This window comes from Homarus americanus, unplaced genomic scaffold (assembly GCF_018991925.1).
Source record: "Homarus americanus isolate GMGI-L3 unplaced genomic scaffold, GMGI_Hamer_2.0 scaffold33468, whole genome shotgun sequence".
Lineage (NCBI taxonomy): Eukaryota > Metazoa > Arthropoda > Malacostraca > Decapoda > Nephropidae > Homarus > Homarus americanus.
The window spans coordinates 8,512,658-8,535,336 of record NW_024714177.1 but is presented as its reverse complement, the minus strand read 5'-3'; the positions used below and the strand labels follow the sequence as shown (position 1 = coordinate 8,535,336).

The 22,679-nt window shown below is 36.8% G+C and overlaps 1 protein-coding gene across 3 annotated transcripts in view; it reads left to right on the top strand.

The window, feature by feature from the left end:
* The window catches only part of LOC121877922, a 68,645-nt gene extending 45,966 nt beyond the window's left edge, over nt 1-22,679 (top strand). For all 3 annotated transcript variants that reach the window (XM_042383893.1, XM_042383902.1, XM_042383885.1), the window contains exons 15-23: nt 3,011-3,166; nt 3,904-4,041; nt 11,316-11,823; nt 16,104-16,287; nt 18,989-19,109; nt 19,294-19,414; nt 19,984-20,174; nt 20,585-20,731; nt 20,913-22,679. In XM_042383893.1, coding sequence (XP_042239827.1) covers nt 3,011-3,166; nt 3,904-4,041; nt 11,316-11,823; nt 16,104-16,287; nt 18,989-19,109; nt 19,294-19,414; nt 19,984-20,174; nt 20,585-20,731; nt 20,913-21,071 — 1,725 coding nt within the window. In that variant the 3' untranslated portion in view covers nt 21,072-22,679. The remainder of the gene's footprint in view (nt 1-3,010; nt 3,167-3,903; nt 4,042-11,315; nt 11,824-16,103; nt 16,288-18,988; nt 19,110-19,293; nt 19,415-19,983; nt 20,175-20,584; nt 20,732-20,912) is intronic.

Sequence of the window (22,679 nt, the reverse complement as noted above, 5' to 3'; positions counted from 1 at the left end):
GTCTAGCACTCAGGATGGGATGGATGGAAACTCTAGGTGGTGGTTTTCTTATATAAAATATATTATATGAAAGACAGTCTGGTGCTGGAGATGCCGTGTGGTGAGGTGCTTGCTTGGAAGATACGTTCGGTGAATAGTGTGCTGAAGGAGGTAGACGTGCAGGAGCTTCGTTAGAGGAGATGTTGCATGTTGTTGTCCTCCAGGTTGAATGAGGGCTGGACAGCGAAGAGCTTGCTTGGAGGAGGTGTTGCGTGTTCAGGAACGTGGGTTAGAATGAATCTCACTGGAGAGACTGCGAGCTTATATACACAGCAGCCGGAAGTAAACCCGTGGGAACTCGCCGGTTTCTTGACTCCGTTGCTAGGGAAGACATAGCAGGTGGCGATCCCCCCCCCTGTGAACAGCTCACTTAGTTGCTAGGATATTGTCGCATTGGAATGCGGATGTGGTTGTAGGGGAGAGGTCCACTACGCTATTATCAGTTTAGTGGAATAAAAAGAAGAGTCAAGTGGGACCTCAGTCAAAAGTAGTATGTCACTTTGTCTCATGAAAATATTTGACCTGTGAATGCTGCCTGTGGTAATACTGTATACTGTACTGTATGATTGTGAAACTTAAAATGAAGTATTATCTCCAAACCACTGAAAGGAAACAAAAGGGATCTGATCTTAAGCTTAAAGCAGAGTTGTAAAAAGTACAGTACTGTACTGGACTTTGTTACTTAAGTAAAATTCAATATACAGTACTCAAGTAGAAGTAAAAAAGTAACTAATTCATAAAGTACTGAAGGACTAAAAGTAAAAGGTAATTTCTCCCAGACTATGAAACCACACGTAACATCCAACAGAAGAGCTGTACGCTGCTTCTCTCACGGCTAGGTTCGCATATTTGTACAGGTAATACGACGAATTTCAGGTTCGTTTAAGTCTTAATTTTTACACTTTTCAGAACTGTAATCAACTTGTTCACCCTTATTAAAAGTATCTTATGAATAATGATAATCAAGTTTTAATCATATTGGAGTGATTATCAATATTTTTACACCAAAGTCACCAACAGCTAATGAAATCAGACAGCTCCCACTTAAAAATGGGCGGAGCCAAACTGGTTTCAACTAGGTGCAATTCTTTTCAATTCTTTCACGCCATACGCTTTGTTTTAGGTCCTATCCAATATACTACCAAAGAAGAATTATTTTTATTATTGTATTACGGTTTTTTATTGCCTTACATGCCCCCAACTCTTCAATATTAATCAAAATATTCTCCATAAGTGGCCATGATCCTCATATTTTCAGTGGGAGAAATCGCTGATTGGGCTGCACCTTTATGGTGTTATACAATATGACACACCGGACCAAGAATTCTGAACAACACTCATTTACGCGGGTGATTCTTGTTAATTTCTCTGTATTAATTATATGTGATATAAAAAAATACATCATACTGGTTATACAATGCATCACACAACCAGAAATACCAACCTCACCAAATTAACGTGGCCTCAGTCAGTGATCGTTGCAGAGGCCATTAGAACAGGGGGGGGCAGAACATTTCATTGCTGACTGTACATCTAATTACAAAATGTAAAAGAGTAACACTTATCACACTACAAACAAAAAAAGAAACATCATAGTAGGTGACACAAATGCATGGGAGGTGACACAGGTATGGTAGGTGACACAGGTATGGTAGGTGACACAGAGGCATGGTAGGTGACACAGAGGTATGGTAGGTGACACAGAGGTATGGTAGGTTACACTGAGGCATGGTAGGTGACACAGAGGCATGGTAGGTGATGCAGGTGGCCAAATATACCAGATTTTCCCAGATAATTTTATATATCTCAGCATTTCCTGAGTTATACTATAATACATTCCAAGACCATATCCGTGCCGAGTTCTATGAAATTCTGAGTTATCGAGGGTTTACTGTATATGCAAAGACCAACTGACGTCTAATGGGAAGACCAAGCCCCTGAAGGAAAGGTGGGGGAGAAGAGAGGGGATTCGATGGGGGAGGGGGATAGGTAAGGTGGGTGGTCAAGGTGCCAATGGACATAAGAGGATCAAAGGAAAAGTCTGCTGTCTTGGCCACTGCTACCTGACGTCACCTCACCTCACAAGACCTCTAGGTATGTGACCATGTAGTGTCTCCCCACACCCACACCGTACCCTTCATAGCTCCACTCACATAACTCATTTGCTATGGTTAATGATTAATTAATTTAAAAATTTATTTTTAGTTTACATGTAACACTTACCGCTTTTTGTATTTTCAATTGTATTAGAGTAAAGGTATTAGAAAACTATACTTAAGTAAAAGTACTTAAAAAATTTAAGTACTTTTTAGAAAGTGAATTCCCAAAAAGTTGCTTGACCACAGTACTCAAGTATATTTATTTACTTTACAATTCTGGTTTAAAGTAAGAGACATAAGGATGGCTAAGAGAATCAGGCAGCAGTAGGGAGGCCATATTGCATGATTAAATAATGGATTATGTAAAGATTACAGTACTCTACTACTATCTGGGATGAGTTAGTTTAGTTTGGTTTAGGTTAGGTTAATATCAAGTGAAATAAGCTGGGGTGCCTAATCTTCATGTACCCCCCCAAAATCGGCAAGATAGAAAGAGACCAAAGAAGACACCAACTGTAGGAGACAGATTAGATTATACATGTGCCTCAGTAGTGTACTTCATATAAAGAGAACAACTTCTTAAAAGGTAGTTAGGTACAAGGATCAGTAGAGAGGTAGTCTGATAGATGCTTATGGAATACAATATATGAATAAACAGTAGAACATTTTTTTTTTAATTTTAAGGAAGATAGATAGAAAGACAGGCAGATAGATAAAGAAGTAGGTACTTTTGATTACTTTGAGCTTTATTGTTTAATATTTTATAGTGTTAAGATTCTAATATATAGTTTCCCCTAATTATATGTATTCACCATATCTTATTGTTGATGTAGTATTTACTCACAAGCCTAATGTACCCCACATTTTTCCAGAGTCATACACGGTCGAGAAGTCAGTATTTCCTTCGTGATCTGAGCCAGAGTTACCGGGTGCTTGTTCGTGTTTTCAAGTACCTGTCTGTGAAGGATCTGTTGATGGCATCCAGAGTATGTCTTCTGTGGCGAGATTTAGCATATAGCCCGTCTCTCGTAAGTGTTCATGAGAAAATTTTTCCCCTGACTATGTTGAAGTTGTACATGATGTGTTGTCAGCTCTAGGAATTTACAAAGTCAATCAAAAGGTCAAAAATTTAAGGTTTTATAGTTAATTTGGAAGAAAGATTTACTGCTATAGAGTAGAGAAAATAATGTGATATGAAAAAAAATTAAAGAAAAAGTTATTAGATTGCAATAAGAAATTTGTGAAATAAGTTAAAGAGGAAAGGAGAATATTGAAAATATTATGAACATGAGAAAGAGAAAGAGACATATAAAGTGTTGTAAGTGAGTGGTTTGGTACAGAGTGGGAGTGTGTAATATTATACAGTGTTTTAGTTATGATCAGATATGAGAGGCTGTTGGCAGTGATGTGTAGTAAGAGCACTTGCTACATACAGCTGATATGGTGATAATAACAGAATTGGCAAGAGGCAAGAACAGTGGTGAAGGAATATGTGAGAATATTTAAGAAAATTTAAAATTAATATTTACAAAAGCAGTAACTTTGCTATACTAGAGGAAAGGGAGTCAGATTTTGATAAACAGTACCTTGAAGGCATGAAGATGGAGAGATGAACAAATACTGTAAAGAAGCAACACCGTTGAGAGAGTATTACACTTGGGATTTCAGGTGAAAATGTGTGAAATTTTTTTAAGCTAATAAATGTTTACTTTTGTATAAGCTTAAAATAAAATGCCTTCTATTTTTAGTCTGTTTTCTTTTTCAGTGGGGGACAGTTCGTTTGCGAAATGTATGTGTCCGTGATTGGCACGAATTAGCTCGTTTCTTGGAGAGACGCAACACAAGAAATATTGATCTACGGAAAATGGTGTTCAGAGAAAAGCAAAGCCAAGAGAACATTAAGGTAAGGTGATTTGGGACCATAAAGTATGAGAGAAACAATTATATTATTTTTATGTATCACTTAAGCTTTTGTATTTGCTGCCATTATGAAGGATGCTGTTTGAATTTCATGATACAATATAACTAAAAATGGAATGAGAGTCAAGGCTCTACAGTACTGAAGAAATTTACTAAAGGGAGAGTGATGTTTTTGCATTATTTATTTTTCTCTATTTTTATTTTTATTATGAAAGCATTTAAACAGTATCATACATGTGTCTTACAGTCACTTCAGTCAGTCTTCTTATCTTATATGTGAAGATATTCCTACAAAATTAGTACTTTTGTATGGTATACAGTACAGGGGTATTTATTCTGATGGATGATTCTGTGTGACAAAGCAATGGGTGAACCAAATGATAACAAAAATCATAGGGCTGTATTGTGAAATGGTAATGCAACAGTAGAAGTCATCTGTTATTGCTGGCAGAGAGCATGAATGACAACAAACATTGAGAGGGAGTGTGTTGCTTCAGACTACAATACAGCCATCCTGCTCCTTGCAGGAAAAAACCTACCAGCATATACAGAGTATCGGTGCATAACTTACTTGCAGTACTGTATAACCTTTATGATGTTTTCCAGACTGCCCTTCTATTCACCAGAAATATTTTATGAAGTCCGGAAAATCCAGCATCAGTCCAGATGGTTTGTGTGTTCATACATGCGGTTGAACATCTGTGTGTGGGTGTCACGTGGCGTATGTCTCAGTCTGAGTCCTGCCTTTATCTGTACCATATCAGTGTGCCACAACTCGCTACCTACACTCATTTACATGAACTTTTTATGTGCTGTATAGAGTACATATTGTTTTAACAGGGATTCTTGAGGGCAGACATGAGGTAATAGTAATGGACTATTACAGAAGTTTTAAAGTAATAGTAATAGATCAAAAATTTTTGGCTGTAATACTAATACTGTATTACAGTAATAGATATTAGTCTACTTTTCTTTTACAGACACTTCCTTTACTCTTAGGTTGTCCAAAAAAAATCATAATTACTGAATTGCCACTGGCATTCAACAGGTTGCTTTGACAAGAGAATAACAAAACCAACCATAACATGCTTGTAACACACCAAAAATCCCTGCATATCTGTATTATTTCATTTTTCACAAGAATATATGACTGCAAAATGTAAATAAAATGGAAACATACTGATGATTATGCAAGAAAAATACTGTCTGGCAACCATAGCTCCTGCAACTCCTGGCACGAAGTGTGGTGACTGGCTGTGTTGATTGTGTATAGTTCGTGACCAAAAGTACCGTAATAGTAATTGATGACCAAGTAATAGCAATAGGTGATAACTAAAGTAATAATAATAGTAATATAATAAAGCAAAATTAAAAGTAATAGTAATAGAAACCCGGTAATAGACCCCATGTCTGCTTGAGGTTTTTAAGAAAGGGGTAAAATAATGTATGATACCCATTTTAAGAAATTGGAAATAATGTATTAAAAAATAATTCTTATGAAAAGAACAACACATGCTCACTGAATACTGTACAGTGGTCTAATCAGATTTGCCATAGGCCTAATGAGAACTACTAAGTATGAGAGGTAAGATGCTGCATATATATACTGTAAACAGGCTGGGGGTGGGTGGGACCAGGTGTTTACCACATTCGCCAGGTTTATTGATTCAATATTATATTCGCGTATGATCAGCTTCTTATGGTGAATGATTCATCATGATTAATATAACCTCTTCAATGAAAAAAAATACAATACAGGGGCCCCCCAAATTCGCGGGGGTTAGGTTCTCAAAATGGCCGCAAATCACCAAATCCGTGAATAACATTTGCAGACCGGGAGGGGGGGGGAGGGGTTCATGCTTACTTGTGTACAAAGAAATGTGTATTCCTTTTATGTGTTTGCCCTTAGGACAATTATTTATTTTACCTGTAGGATTGTATATGTGTGTTTGTAGACACACATACACACACACACAAAACACATATAAATAAATAATAATTGGAAATCCTCTCACAAATAATCAGAAACAAATTTATTAAAAATGTGACTGTCTACCCTCAAGTCCGTGCTCTATTAATAAAGTACACTAAAGCCTCGAATAACGGCGGTAATGTGTCCTCCAATATTGCAGTGTAAGGTGAATCATCGTATCGCGAATCATTAATTACCATTAAAATAAAGCAATAATAATGAGATGTGTTCCCAAGTGTGACCTTTTCATATCTTTTGTGTGTTTTATACCTACCCTCTTTTCCCCCCAAAACAATACAATTAATGGAAATTGCAAGCTATATTCTTTAAATAATATTTCTGAATGCACTTTATACAATATAAATGAATAATGATATGGTCACACAAGAGATGGGACGCCATTGTTTTCGTTTCTGTTTACAGCCGGGAGTCTGGGACGATGAAGAAAATAAGACCCTGGTTGTAGCTGTAGTAAAATTAATGTAAAAAAATGAATATATGTTTTAAGTAATGTTATTTAATGTTAATAAATGGAACGCTAGAAGTAGCTCATCACTAATGGTAAAGAAATAAAGTGAGACGATTGGGAACGCCAACGTATGAACAGTAAGTGCGTACATGTGAAAACATATCGTCATTTCTCTACATACAGTGGGATATGCTATAACGAATCTAATTGGTTCTAGAACCTCGTTCGTTATAGCATTCGTTCGTTATAGGATTAATCCGTTCCAGGTCCCCAAATACAACCACTTAACACTGAAAAAATTCTGTGGAAAATGTAAAAAATATGGTACTTTATCTTACCTTAGTGTTGTTCAGCATGCAGGACAGGAGGCAGAGGGGGAGGGGGGAGGAGAGAATTATGGAGAAGAGGTGGAAGGAGAGGAGTCATCCTTCCTAGCCCTCTTTGGTGACTGTCTTACAGGCACTTTGTCTGTAGGTTTTTTTGTTACTTTTTTAAAGAAGGAATCCAGGGTTGGCTGCTTCAACCTTGATTTCTGGACCTTCCAAAAGTAGTTCATAACATTGTCATTAAACACACTGATGGCCTTTTCCACAGAACCAACATCAGGATGATAATCCTCAGCAAGCTTAGACAGTTTGCTCCAGCAAAAAAACGCATCCTTGAGATCTTTGGCTGGAATGATGCGGCTTTCCTCCTTGTCCTCCTCCCCTGACTCCTCAGAAGTTAAGCTCCGCTTCAGTGTCTCGTTTCGTTCTTTGTGAAGCTGAAGCAGCTCCTCAGTGGACAGTTCCTTACTGTGCTCTTCCACCAACTCCTCAACATCATCATCATCATCATCCACTTCCAGGCCCATGGAATTGCCCAGAGACACAATTTCATGAACAACAGCCTCCTCTTCTAACTCTTCGAAGCCTTCAAAGTCTCTTTGAAGCACACATTCAGGCCACAATGGCCTCCAAGCAGCACAAAGACACCTCAGAGTAACCTCTTTCCAGGCTGAGGCAATTAAAAACACAGTGTTTGCTATATTAAAGTGACTCTTCCAAAATTCCTTCAAACTAACATCACCTGAAGTGGACGCAAAACATTTTCTAAACAGTGCCTTTATGTACAGCTTCTTAAAGTTAGAAATTACCTGTTGATCCATGGGCTGGATGAGAGGTGTTGTGTTGGGTGGCAAGAAGATGCACATTGATGAAGTTGAACTCCTCTGACAATTAAACCATCAAATTAGGAGGGTGGGCTGGTGCATTGTCTATCACCAACAAAGATTTCAGTGGAAGATTATTCTCCCTGAGGTATTCCCGAACACTGGGTCCAAACATCTCAATCACCCACTCAGAGAATAAACTCCTGGTCACCCAAGCCTTTGGGTTTGACTGCCACATAACACCAAGGCGGGTCTTCCTAATGTTTTTGAAAGCTCTGGGGTTTTCTGCATGGTACACAAGGAGTGGCTTTATTTTCCAGTCACCAGAAGCATTAGCACAAAGAAGGAGGGTAAGCCTGTCTTTCATTGGCTTATGACCAGGGACAGAAGTTTCTTCCTTGGTAATGTATGTACGGCGAGGCATTTTTTTTCCAAAAAAGTCCAGTTTCATCACAGTTGAATACCTGCTGAGAAACAAAGCCTCCCTCTTTAATAATATTAAAAAAAATGTCATGGTGTTCCTTAGCTGCTTCCTTATCGGCACTAGCAGCATCACCATGTCTCACAACACTATGTAATTTATTTCTCCTTCTGAAACCAGTAAACCCCCCCTTGGTACCCCTAAACACTGGCACACCACTATCACTTGCACTGGGAGTCTTGGCTTTAAGGTCCTCAAACAATTGTCTGGCCTTCTCACAAATTATAGCTTCACTAATGTTATCACCTGCCATTTCTTTCTCCTTTATCCACACTAAGAGTAAATTTTCCGTCTCCTCAATCACATTACACCTTGCTTTGCTAAGTCTAGAGATTCCCTTAGCCACTTGCACAGTTTTCAACTCCTCTTTATTCTTCAAAATCGTACATATAGTCGATTTAGCCATCCCATACTCATCACTAAGTTTCGCAATGCTTGTTCCATCCTCACGTTTCTTTATGATTTCTTTCTTAGTTTCAAGAGTTATGAGCTTTCTCACTCTCTTTGGACAATTCATTGTTACAATTGTACACTTGTATAACAAAATATTTATACAAATAACTATTTCCACATCAAAAGACGAAATTTCAACAATAACAGTGGTGCACTGGCTATACAATGAGACAAAGATGGCGCCTGACGCTCTTGTTGTGGGTCGCGGTACAACAATATTCATGCGCCAGGCGAAATAGTCCCGTATTCATCCGTGTTCGTTGTAGGAGTTGCGTTCGTTATAGCATTCTCAATTTTATAGGTAAAAACGTTCGTTATAAGAATATTCGTAGTAGGATCCGTTCGTTATAGCATACCCCACTGTATGAATATGAAAGCAATACATATTTACTGTTCATATATGTTTTAAATAATATTTACAAATGTAAAACAAAAATTCTACTCACCAATGGTGGTAAAGTCTAAAACATAAGGACAGCCAATGAATATTGTGCGAGTTTTTACTCAGATGACGAAGTCATCAGGTTCAACTCTAGCTGAAGCTGTAGCTTTCCATAAAGCTGTTGCTGAAACTGTTACTAAACCTGAAGTTGATGTTGAAGCTGCTTATGATGCTGAATTTGATGGTGTAGCTGAAGTTGATGGTTTAGGTCTTCGAATAATAAAGCTGTCGAAAGAACCTTGCACAGCTGCTTTCTTTTCTCATTATACAGTACATTTTTATGTAGAGGTCATTTGCATTTATTTAAATTTTGATGCTTTGTTCTGTTAATGGATCCACTTCAGAAAATATGTTCATTGCTTGCTCCATATAATATCCACAGACCTCTCACCTTTTTCATATCGTTTTAACACATCAAGTTTCTCGGCTAAGCTTTTACACTTTCTACTAGCTTTTGAAACAAAACTACCATCTCTTGCTCATGTTGAATATGGGTGCAAAAATGCTGTAAGAAATCTGAGAAAGTTTTTCTCTTATTCCTGTTCCAGATGCGTGAAAACAAAAGGCCCGCCAAGCTCCGACTGTTGTTTTCCACTCATTAGCCAGGCAGCTTCTTGCGCAAGGCACTCTTCATTTTTTTACAGTAATTTTTTTTTATATAGTACATATCGGGATTTAGTTATTATTTATATGAAAATGTAATTTTATTTTATTTTTATTATATTTCAGTCATAAATACGAATGAAATAAGGACGTAAATTGAATTGGGTCCTAAATTAACTAGGGTCTTAAATATGAAAAGTTGTTGGTCGAACCGTTGTTATCGGAGGCTTTACTGCACTGTAATAAAGCACGGACTCACATTTTTAATAAATTTGTTTCTGATTATTTGTGAGAGTATTTTCCCTTTATTATTTATTTGTATGTGTGTCTACACACACACACACACACATATTTACAATACAGGTAAAGGAAATTACTGTCTCTAGAACAAATGGCTCCCTGTCCCAGCCGCGAAAATGTCGGCAACTTTAAAACTACCCACAGACATTCTTGGGTACATCCAGGGTGTCATCCACGAATAACCGAGAACCGCGAAGTAAAAATCCGCGAACTTGGGGGCATACTGTATATGTTTTGTAATTTTACTTGAAAATAAAGGATAAGCTGTATCAGAAGGATTCACTCAGGATGCATTCAGAAGAGAGAGCTTTCAGTAAATTTGCTTACAACAGGGTTATTATAACATACTGTACAGTACTTGATGTGGATATACCTTCTTAATCATGTTATTTATTACCTATGAGTCATACATGATGGCTCGATTTAGCTACTTGTACTCTTAGATAAAGGATACACTACAACATTATTTACTAAGTGCTGATAAATACACTAAAATATAATTTATTAAATGCTGATAATACACTACAATACTATTTACAAAGTGCTGAAGACATGTTGTGGTAAGCATGAGAGATGGAGAGTGCTGGTGAAGGAGCTAGGTTGATCAGCTGTTTGCCTTTTGTAAACAAGTGACTGGGAATTTAATACTTCTGTACTCAATGACTCACCTGCTTTTGAGTGTGGGATTTTTTTTTCGGGAAAATTTATTATTTTACAATAAAATTTAATCAACCCGACACCAAACAAACATAAATAATATGAGAATTATGGTGAAATTGCATAAAGACATGTTAAAGGGATCCTGAGGGTGGGAGTCACCCACCCGCACTACCTTCCACCTACTGCGCCCAAATACATTCCCACACACATTACAGTACTGTATACCCCTACATTCTTATTTTTATCTCTGTAGTACTGTACAGTATTAATTTTTTTCTTTATTCATGAGGCAAATTCTGTGGTTACTTACATATAACACTTTACAGTACATAAGAATCACATCATTGAAAACAGTTGTCAACAACCAGACTTAGTCTAATTTTCAACCCAGAGTTAATCTCAATTTTTTTTATTGTTGATGTAATAGTGGTTTACTAACCTTGATATGCACTTAAAGTCTTTAGTTGTTGAAGTGCACTAATACCATTATAACAATACATGTACTGTAACAGATTTTTTTTCTTGAAGCAGTCCAAATAAGCAGTGTTATATCCAGACACCCCACCCCCCACTCATAAAGAATTTTTTCCCCATTTTCAGGACTGGGGTCTGCCCCAATAAGTTCAGTGTAGCGAGGTATTACTGTAGTTCAAATCTGTCTTACAATATGTAGTTTTCTATACGGTAGATAGATGATCTTGTTAATTTTACTTCACTTTTATTACAGAACAACAAAGAAGAGAGAGAGGAGTTAAGTGCTCCTTCAGGAGAACAGTCAGTAGAACTCGGAGAGATCACTGTTTCTTGCCCCTCAACCCCATCATCAGTGAGCAAAGGTTTGTCAGAAAGAGAGAAAGATACTAAAGAAAATGAGAGTGCTGATGATACATGTACTTCAGAGTCACCCAGGGATAAAAACATGAAGGGATCACCTTGGGAAATCAAACAAGGTGCTTCTCTTAATGCATCACCTAAAATGAAGACACAAGACAAGACAAGAGGAACTATAAGTGGCTCTGATGGTCAAGAGGAGGACACAGCTGAGGTAGTACCAAGCCCTGATAGTCTTACTCAGAAGTCAACTTCAGAAACTGATGGAGTTGCTGAAATACAAGACATGCAGAAATTTGAAAAAGATGAGGAGAAGATGGAGTGTGATGATGATGAAGCTCCAGCAAAAAAAAGAGAGAGAATAACAAAAGGTGTTCAAGAAAAGGATTCTGGAGAAGAACTGAGTAAGTACTGTATGTTTAACCTGTAGTAGTCATCACAGATAAGCTGGGGGTACACAAGCTCTGCCTATTATATCCCAGAGTGAGATATCATTGACTGGGGAGCTGTAATTACTCTCAAACAGTAACTAGATATTTTGTGTGTGATCACAGTTATTTCAATCACAGACCAGCCCAATCACACTCCAGTTCAATCACAAACCAGTTTGATTGATCACACTCCACTTCAATCACCAAGATACAGAACCAATACATGATACCAATACTGTATACAAAAGTATTTAGAAGATACACAAAAGGATATTTCTTACAAATTTTTTTTTATACTATTTATTTATTTTTATGTATTACACGTACAGTTGCCTCAAAGAGTTCCTTTGCCCCTTATGGTGATTTTTATTTACATGTGGTAGTGTCGCAATACTCAAGTAAAATATGAATGAATCTGTAGTTGTCTTGTAACAATGGAGCTGATTGGTGGAAAAGATTCCTAGATGTAATTTTCCTTGGCAGAAATGATAAATAGTTGTTGGAATATAAACTCAATATTAACCCATTGAGCATCAATCATGGATATCATGATAAACATTAGGCACCAATCATGAATATATCCATGATTAAATGTTACCAATACTGTACCTCATGGCATTACATGCAGTGCAACTTGATTATTATGAAGTGTTTCAAGCAACTCTAGACCTATGTTTTGACAACACTGTCAGCTTGGCAGTGCTGCCACACATCACAGAACCATGTGTCAATTACCGCCTGACTTGCAAGCATGTCACATAGATGACCTTACCAGTCCAACGAAGAGACTGCTGAGCTCGTTCTTTTGAACAAGCCTAACTCGAGTGTGTGTGTAATAATAATAAATACTACTAATAATAATAATTAACGGTTTTTAAAAGAGCATGACAGCCTGAAGGCTGAAAATATAGAGTTACATAATTGGGGTCACTTAATTGACAAATAATATGCAAGTAACATATGTGATACAAATATGGTATATAATAACTAGGTGGTGCGTGTGTGTGTGTTTTCTTTATGCATAGTTATTGGAGGCTATTGGAATGATGGAGAGATAGTTCAAAATGTCCCCACCCTCACTTTTTTTATTTTTAATTATTATTATTATAAGCACGACAGTGGACAGCGGTGTTGGGGGTGAGGTGGTGTGAAGTCAAATATCCTTGCATTGTGGAAAAGGGAGGAGAAGGTCTACTAGTCATGAGGGCTGCCCCCTGCATTTGCTACAGTGTCTTGGCATGATGCAGGTGTATTCAAATGTGGTTACTTTTAAATTAACCTTTTATGTGTGTATATAACTTAAACATTATGGAAGTTCTGTTAATTATTACAAAATCAAATTACAATGATGACTTGTGTGCTAACCGGTATACCACCACCATACAATGTCTGCACATTTGCTAAATCTGTCTGTTGCTAAGCCTTATCAAAGTTTATGTCAATGTGACTGCAAGACTGATGACTTTAAGATTTTCCTTTGATTTACTTTGTAAGCGACTACGTCATGAGAAGAGGCTATGGCTAGCCTATCCTTTGGTCTATTATGGCCTATTTTGTCAATTTATTAATACTGTAATCTATAAATGAAAGCATATGTAGATGACCCGATATATAAACACAGATATTTCCTGATATCATGTTGGCAATATTAATGTATCGTAAGTTGCTGTAAATGTGTCCCATAGCCCTACATTGAAGGTGCACCTAATATCTATCAGTAAAGAGCTCTTAATGATTAGGTGTGAAATGTCAGTTCATATTGAGACATAAAAGGACACATAAGATTATATCAAAACTAAAATACATCCATTAACATACTAACTACAGAATACTTTTGATCAGGTCCCCCCACCCTGGCTACCCTTGACCAAGCACCCACACAGTAAACCAGCACTACCACAGTGACACCACCTGAATATTTGACTATTAATAGGTAGTTGTACAGTGTAATCTATGAGCTTTATTTTAATCGTGGGAAACCGGCAAGCATAGTATATGGACCAGAAGAGACTCTACATATAAATGTGGATAGTAATATTCCTGTATTATGGAGTGTGGTGTGAGTAAGGTGCTGTGATTGTGGCAGCAGTGGAGATTGTCTGCACAGGGGTGCTCAGAGTCGTCATGAGATAACAAAACAGGATGAGGAGGATTATATATTTAACACGATAGTATGGCGATGGGGCAGCCCTTATAATTTTACCTCTCGGGCAGGAACACCCCATCCCTGTCTCCTGACATTCAGCAACTGAATTTGTCCACCAATCAGCTCTTTCATTATAATACTACCAATTCATTCATAAGTTTAGTATTGTGACTCTGCCACATTTATGCAAATGTCACCACAGGGAGTAAAGGAATTCTTTGAGGTAACTGTACAGCACTGCTGTACAATATATCTATTTTGACATCATCAAAACACTTCTGTAATTTGTCTTTTGTAAATTTTTTAAATGATCTGTTTTTCTCTTACTAATATTTAAAGTAATTTTTACTACAGGTATTAGAAATATTATTTTGTGGAGAATAAATAATTGAAATGACAGTTGCATCACAACTTTGTATGTAGAGTGGCATATTATTAAATAAATAAATAAATAGATTTAGACAGGACTGAAATTACAGAAGTGTTTGGGTGATAGCTATCTGGTATACATGTAATACTGTATAGAAATAAATAAATAAATAAAATATAAAAAGCATTTGTGAAACATATTTTCTATTTATCTTCTAAACACTTCTGTACTCTATGTTGGTGTACAGTACAGTACAGTATTGTATTAGATCTGTATAATGTACAGTACAATATTGGTAATCAAAGTGATGTGTGATCGAACTGACTGTGACTGAACTGGTGTGTTCAGGCATATCAATCTGGCTCAGAAATTTCATTTATAACCTTTATTCTTTGTCTAATGTGAAAAAACTTTTTCAAAGACTTCATAGTTTTCTTTCAATTATCAAAATCATAAACTTATCATGAATAATATAGAAGGTGCTTAAATACCATGGGCTTCTTTGTGAGGTCTAGTAATGGTAGCTTTAATTGCAGAAAACCAGATGCATGCTATTGATTTATCTATCTATTTATATCCTCAACATGTACTGTGTATTGTTTGTTCACATCAGTCACTATACTGTAGAGTGGTCATAAAATTACTGTATCTTACGGCATATAAGATGTATGGTCATATAAGACGCACTCCCCCATTTTAGCAGGAAGTATTTTCCTCTTGTATCCATAGTTTTCTTAAAACAATATATACAGTACCAGTAATTATGAGGAATAAATAAAAATAGTAGCAATAGATAAGTTGCAACAAAAAATACTCTATTGCCAAACCAGTAAATAAAAGCCAAATGAAAGTTAAACACAGTTGCCATTTGCATATAGTACTGTACTCCCTGCATACCATAGTAATGGCTATGCTACCTCCGCCAATTCCCTAGCAACGCCCCACTACCACCACCAACAATAACAACCACCACCAACAACAACCACCACCAACAACAACCACCAACAACAACAACTGTCGGGCCAACCCCCTGCTCCCCAACTAAGCCAGCTAACTCGTGTGCAAAGAAATGTATATTCCCTTTATGTGTTTGCCCTTAGGACCATTATTTCTTTTACTTTTTTCACATTATGTATGTAGGATGGTGTGTGCATGTAACTGAAAAAACAAAATTAAGAAAGTTACGTATATCTACCCGAAAATACGAGTTGAAAAACAACAGCTTGGCCCAGTAGCCTGGTTACAGAGACGAGTTTAACCTGGCTACAATGTCACCAGCGATGCTAACAGATGTAAATGTGAAAAGAAAGTTATCTGTAAATCTTCATTTGTATCAGGTATTTGTAGATTGAAAAATAAATGTTGCAGGTATGGCATTAATAGATTGTAATGCTAGTAAGAGTTCAGAAATGGTTACTGCTTAGCTTCCTTTGAAGAATTGGGTGTCTGCCATATTGACATTAATCGTCTTAGGTTATCTTCATCAGTACAGTACAGAGTAGTTTTTTATTTACAATAATTAATTTCTAATTAATTATAAATAATAATAATGTGTTGAAGTAAGCAATAACATATTTTTAATCCTGGAGACAGCAACGGGGGGATTCATTAGCTTGCAGGAGACTGCAGCGTCACATATAGGACACAGGCTTATTTTTTTTAACCATTTTTCAGACAAAAAAGTGCATCTTTTATGCCGTAAAATACAGGAGTCACTAATCCATTTTTTTTTTCCAGGAACAAAGAAGACTGACAAAGAGGTTTGGAAAGACATATTTGATGCATTAGGAACTATGCACTGCTTGAGAAGTGTAATACTTCCCCATTGTGAGGGGGAGGTCCTGCAGATGATGCTCACAAGCTGTAAATACCTCACTAAAGTTTGTGCTACAGAATTTCGCTCAGCGTCGGGTACTGCTAAGTATGTACAGTACAGTATTTGTTGTAGTGAAGCTAAATTTGTTTTTGTGTGGTATTATTTAATTTGTACTGTACTGTGTTAACAGTTTTGTAGATTTCTTAGCATTGAACATATCAGTGCTGGTAATGTTAAATGGATAGTGAATTTAGTGTGATTTTTATTTTTATTTTTTCCTGAAAATGGAGATTCAATAAATGAGGGATCTGTATTTGTAGCACAGTACAGGCAGATCCCAAACTTTGAGTATTTGACTAAGAAAATTCAGTCATGACAAAAATGGTCCAAAGCCACCAAATTAAAAAAAAAATCCCATTAGTAAAAATGAAAATATGGTAAGAGCAGTTTTTTACTACTAGTATACATACAAGCTTCACTAACTTATTTCATTATACTCTGACGCTCACAATGCTCTTAAGTCTACAAAGAAACTATCATTGTGTCCTCATTCTCCTACAATCACCATGAAACTTCCTCCTCAAATTACCTAAAGACAAGTACACTTGCCTCTACCAGCACACAGTCCCTCAGCCGGTGGAAAATTAACTAAAAGAAAGTTATTATGTATTCTTAAATTTCATATGATACCTGGTAAGTATATATATATTATATATATATAGTACTGTATACACACACACACACACACACACACACACACACACACACACACACACACACACACACACACACTGTATATGCCCTTTATGTGTTTGCCATTAGGACAATTAGTATTTCTCTTACCTTTTTCACAATACGTAGGATGGTGTGTGCATGCAACTGAGTAAAAATAAATGAAAAAATTTACACATATCTACCCGAAAATCCGAGTTGAAAAACAACCATAACACCTCACAGCTTGGCCCAGTAGCCTGGTGGTTACAGTGATGAGTCTTAACCTGGCTACAATGCCAGATGCAAATGTGTAAAGAAAGTTATTTGTAAATCTTAATTTGTATCAGGTACAGCATTTGTAGATTGAAAAGTAAATGTTGCAGGTATGGCATTAATAGATTGTAATGCTTGTAAGAGTTCAGAAATGGTTACTGCTTAGCTACCTTTGAAGAGTTTGACATCTGCCGTATGGACGTTAATCATCTCAGGTTATCATCATCAGTACATTTGTTATAAATTGAGCTTTTATATTAACAATAATTATTTTTTAATTAATTAAAAAAATAATAATATGTTTAAGTAAGCAATAAAAAACTTTAATTCTGGAGTTGGGTTTGGTAGAATTTAACCTGCTGAACACCATCTGTCAGCTTCATTATCTTACGGGAGACCACAACTTTACATATAGGAGGCAGGCTAATTTTTTAGCCAGTTTTCAGTCAAAAAAGTGCGCCTTAGGTGCCATAAAATGCGGTAAATGGTAAGGAATTTGAGGTAGAAGTTCATCGGGGGTCTGTCTTGAGCCCTCGCCTATGCTGGGGGCAATATCATAGGACCTTAGGGCTGTCTCGCCCTGGGAGTTGTTGTATAGTGATGACTTAGTGCTGATAACAAATAGTATTGAAGAGGTGTTGGGAAGGGCATCCAGCCATAAAATTTTGCTTCAACATGCCTAATGGTAACTGGATCACCAGAATTGTACCCATCCCCTGGTTTCTGTTGCATTTTCTGGGCTGGCACCCTGGGTTTGTGGTGGTTAGTGGGATGGGGGGGGGGACATTACGTTCTGGTTTTAGCCAGCAGCTGCCATCAAATAATTACAGCTTATCCATGCAAGCATGGAAAATGGCAGTAAAAAAATGAAGATGGAAGGATGGAGTAGAGGCAAAAGGCCTAAGAGTGAATGTGGCAAAAACAAAAGTATTGATAAGAAAGGTAGCAACTCAGTGATGTGCAATGAGTGTGAGAGGTGGGTATATAAAAAGTGCAGTTGCCTAGATGGCAGACTGCAGGATGTTGCTGACTTTAAATATTCTGTAAATGCAGGTAAAAATGTGCACACAGCAAAGCTGATGAAACTCAACATTGGGATATGTCCCTGGATTGTGTTGATGAGTTCTGTTACCTGGGTCACATGATGAGTGATGTAGGGGTGCTGAAGCCTGCCAAGTTGCAAGAGTCAGAAATGGCTTGACTAAGTTTAAGGACCTGCTTCATCTAAAGATGGCGAAAGATCCTTCCCCCCCGAGTGAAAGGAAGTGTAATGTTGTGTGACAGTAAATTGGGGTCTGCCTGTAATAGATGATGACTGGTGATGATAACACAAGAAAACAGATGATGTGATTCCAATAAATTAGATGTGTTTTGCAGGCAACCCAGAAAATGGCAGTAAGTAAAAACCACCCTACTGACTCGTGCTTTTCTCTCCATTTGAAAACTTTGAATGGCATTCAACTGCTCCTTATTTATCATATACATTTGTAACCTTCCAATGTGTTTTCTGTAAATGCTATCATATGCTTTTCCTATGTCCATGAATGACAGTAACTAATTCTTCCCATTTTCCCAAAATATTTTATTCATGCAGTTGGATGTAAACATTCTTCTCCTAGACCCACACTGCTTCTCCCCTAATGCACTCTTATCTTTTTTTTTTTAATAATACTGGTATGTGCCATTTAATTCCCTGCATTCATTTGTATCACCTGCTCCTTTATACAGGGGAACTGTACTTGCTTTCTCTCATTCTTTTGGTACTCTTATTTCTGCCATGCAAAATCTAGTCAATTCATTAATTATTGAATTGTTACAGGTTTGATCCAGCTTACCTGATGGAAGCCCCAGACTTAGAGGAGTTGCGAATTGGCTCTTCACGGGGTTTCTGCCTAACCACAAACTTCAATTTTATCAAACTACAGAAACTCAGAGTGTTAGTAAGTATGACAATTAAAGGTGGTTCCTTGGTATGGATGTCATATCTAATTTTCTTCTCTTTGTCCAATAAAAATGGTAATGGGATATAAAAACCTCATTCAATTTGCTTTGAATTTAAAGCCCTCAAGCTTGAAGTTGATTCATTATACATTTTCAATTCCTTAATGATCTATATATTTGCAGGTGATGAGAGGCTTGAGTGGGACTTCTTGGCCTTACCTTGGTACTAACCTCATGTCTCTTCACGTTGGTCCTGTCAAAAACTTTTCTGCACAAACCTGGAGTAATATTGGCAGCATGAGAAGTTAGTTCTTTATTTATTCTTTATTGTTTCATAATGCATATCTCATTGGCTGTTTCTTGTTTGTAAAGTAGGTTATTCCGTGCAGAGTAATTCATTAAATACTTGAGTGTTTTCAGCATCTCCTCTTTTGAATAGTATAAGTCATACAGTAACAGGATCATCATAACATAGTTTTTAAGACTTTTCCTCCAATCCAGGAAACAAGGATTATACCTGTGGCCAAACAGGGTTAGTGGGGCTTAATTTGGTGAAGTGTTGTCAGTTACCCCTGGTTTAGCTAACCCGTAGAAATGGTGTCAATGATGCTTTGATCTCACTCAATACTGTACTCAAAGCATCTATTAAAGAATTAATGACAGTGAATGAGGGAATATCTGTGATTCTCATGATTCCTGCTACCCTGTGTTGCAGCAGTGAGAGCAATTAGATGACCACAAAGAATCAGGTTTTGCTTGTGATTTTGACCATTCTGCACTGTGCTTGGTTAAGGATTTGCAAGATTGAACAAAAAGACAGTACTGTACTATTATATTGCCAGATTAACTTTCCGTTTTCTCTTGCAAACGCAGATTTGAGGGCACTGTGGCTTGAGGACGGAGGATATGTTAATGATGCTATCATTTTTGATGCCTTGAGTCGGCTCTACAAACTCCGTCGATTGTGTCTCTTCAATTTCACTGTTGGTCCTAAGTTAGGATATGCATTGAAAAAAATATTCCCCCTTGAACGGTTGTTTGTCCTACCAGCACCTTCAGAGGATGTAAGTATGGCTATATTATAGTATCAGTTCATCCGTAGTTTTATGACAAATATACAATAGTACATAATCTTTCTATATTTATTCTATTTTTTTTCTTCTTCTTCTTCTTTGGGGGAATACACCCTTGCAGGATAGAAAAAATGACTCCCTTTGGTAGCTGCCATTACTGAAAATACAGGTAGATTAGATTTTATTTGCAAGTAATAGGAGGACAGTGAATATCAACATCCTTCTCTGAGTCATTGACCATATATTATGTTTCAGGTGTGTGGGTGTGTGCTAATGTGTAAGACAGGTGTTTATTTGTATGGATGGCTGTGTATATACTGTATATGTGTTTTGTAACCCTTTGCACACATGTGTGTGTGACCAAATTCATTTTGATTTATGATAATCATTTTAACTCTCAGGGGGACATCAGCACACAGCACGGCAACATGCTAGCATTAACAGAAACTCTGCGTCATGTTGATGAGATTGTGTGGGCCATACGAACTCAAGATATTCAATCTCATTGTGAGATTGACCACATAGAAATGTGTCCCACAAAAGCAAAGGTATGTGAACATTTATATGGAAACAATAAATTTTCTCTCAATTTATCCAGTTGGAAAATATTAATTATGAAATTACAAAGCTATAAATCACTGTATCACAAATGGGTACTCCTTGCCTTTTAAATGAAAGCAGGGTTATTGTACGACCAGAAGGGGCTTTTAATATTTTTTAATGTTTCAGATGTATTCTGGTTTTACAAGTAGTGATGATGGTAGTGCTAATCTGTGGACACTACAGCGTCTTGAAACAGTGGTGAAACGTCACCTTCCAAGAACTAAAGTTCGCATATTGAAGTTGGACACTACAGCAGCAACTCGGATGGCTATGTCTACCTTGTAATTTAATACTTTGCCTATCCAATTTACTTATTATAGTAACTACAGTGTTCTTACTTGTGTATACAATAGAGCCTTGGTTTTTGCACTAAATATGTTTCTATTTGGGGAAAATTTGCATCAGATTTAAATGCAACCCCAAAGCATAAATATATTTTTACAAAAATTCAAGATACTTTAATGTACTGTATACAGTAGTATTTTGTAATTTTTATAAAAAAAAAAAAATCTCAACGTAATAGAAGAACCTGGCAGAAAGTGGTAGAGAAGGGACACGGTAAAAATTTTATTAGAATGATCAGCATTATGTGTGAGTGAATCTCAAGCTGGTAATGTGTTTATACTGTACATCTTTTGTGTGGGTTGTCAAGGTAGCCCATGGATACTCTGTAAAAATCTGAATTTTACACATCACTGTCCCTGGTGTATGCAAAATACTGAAGTTGTATTGTACAAGTGATATCTCCATTAGCCAGAACAATTGGTGCAGAGCACTTTCGGGAATGAGAGATTCCGGGAAATGAAACGACTCTCGAACCCGGAAAAAGTCCCCCATCCCTGGAATTTTCTGGGTATCGGAAAAATTTTCTCGGAATTTCCTGAAAATGCGCCTGATTTCCATCTCTCAAACCCGGAAAAAATTCCCCCATCCCCAGAATTTTCTGGGTATTGGGAAAATTTTCTCAGAATTTTCCAAGAAAATTTCAATTCCAGCTTCAGTATTGGAGAGAAGAAAACACGAAGTAACTTATATGTAACTTATATTATCCTGGACAGAATTACTAGATTCACTTGTCAAATCTTGAGGAAAGTCACCATATTCACTACTATCACTTTTACTATGCCTTGGAAGGTCTCCCTTGTCTCCCATATCAAAATTAATGGTATAAATTTCCTTCTATGCAGGCAGAAGATGTATGTCTTGATTCAGCATGTCTGAGCCGCCTAAGGGCAGTTGTCAGAAGCCTTTACAAAGATGTTTATGGGGTTTATCCGCCATTTATTCTTGGAGGTGCAATTATTTTTGGGGGGATTTGTCTGGTTTTTAGATATGTTATGTGGGATTGTATAAATCAAAGGTCCTGTAAGTCTGAATGAAAATTGCCAAATAGTTTCTGAGAGAAAAAATGCATATGTTTTGTTTTACAGTGATCCTATAATTTGATTTTTTTATCTCTATAACCAAACAAGATATATTAAAATTCTCTTGATCATATTGTAGCTGTACATATTATGAGGACTGTTTTGGAAACACATTTGATGAAAAACAAAGGAGTAGTGTCATTATTTTAGATTATTCTCAATACTTTTTGCATAAAAGTAAAAAAAAAATTTGCTGTACCTAATTGAGATATCAGAAATGACTTCAACCAGAATGTTTCCCTGTCATTGCCCTATACACTCATATATTATTTTTTAAATTTGGATGAAAATTAATAGCATACTGTACTGTAGTTGAAATTCAAATAACAGTACAGTAAGTCATCGCTTAACGTCGGGGTTATGTTCCTGAAAACGCGACGTTATGCAAAACAACGTTAAACGGATCAATTTTTCCCTTAAGAAATAGATAAAATATGGGAGTTACGTTCCTGAGCCTCCCTTTGCCCCA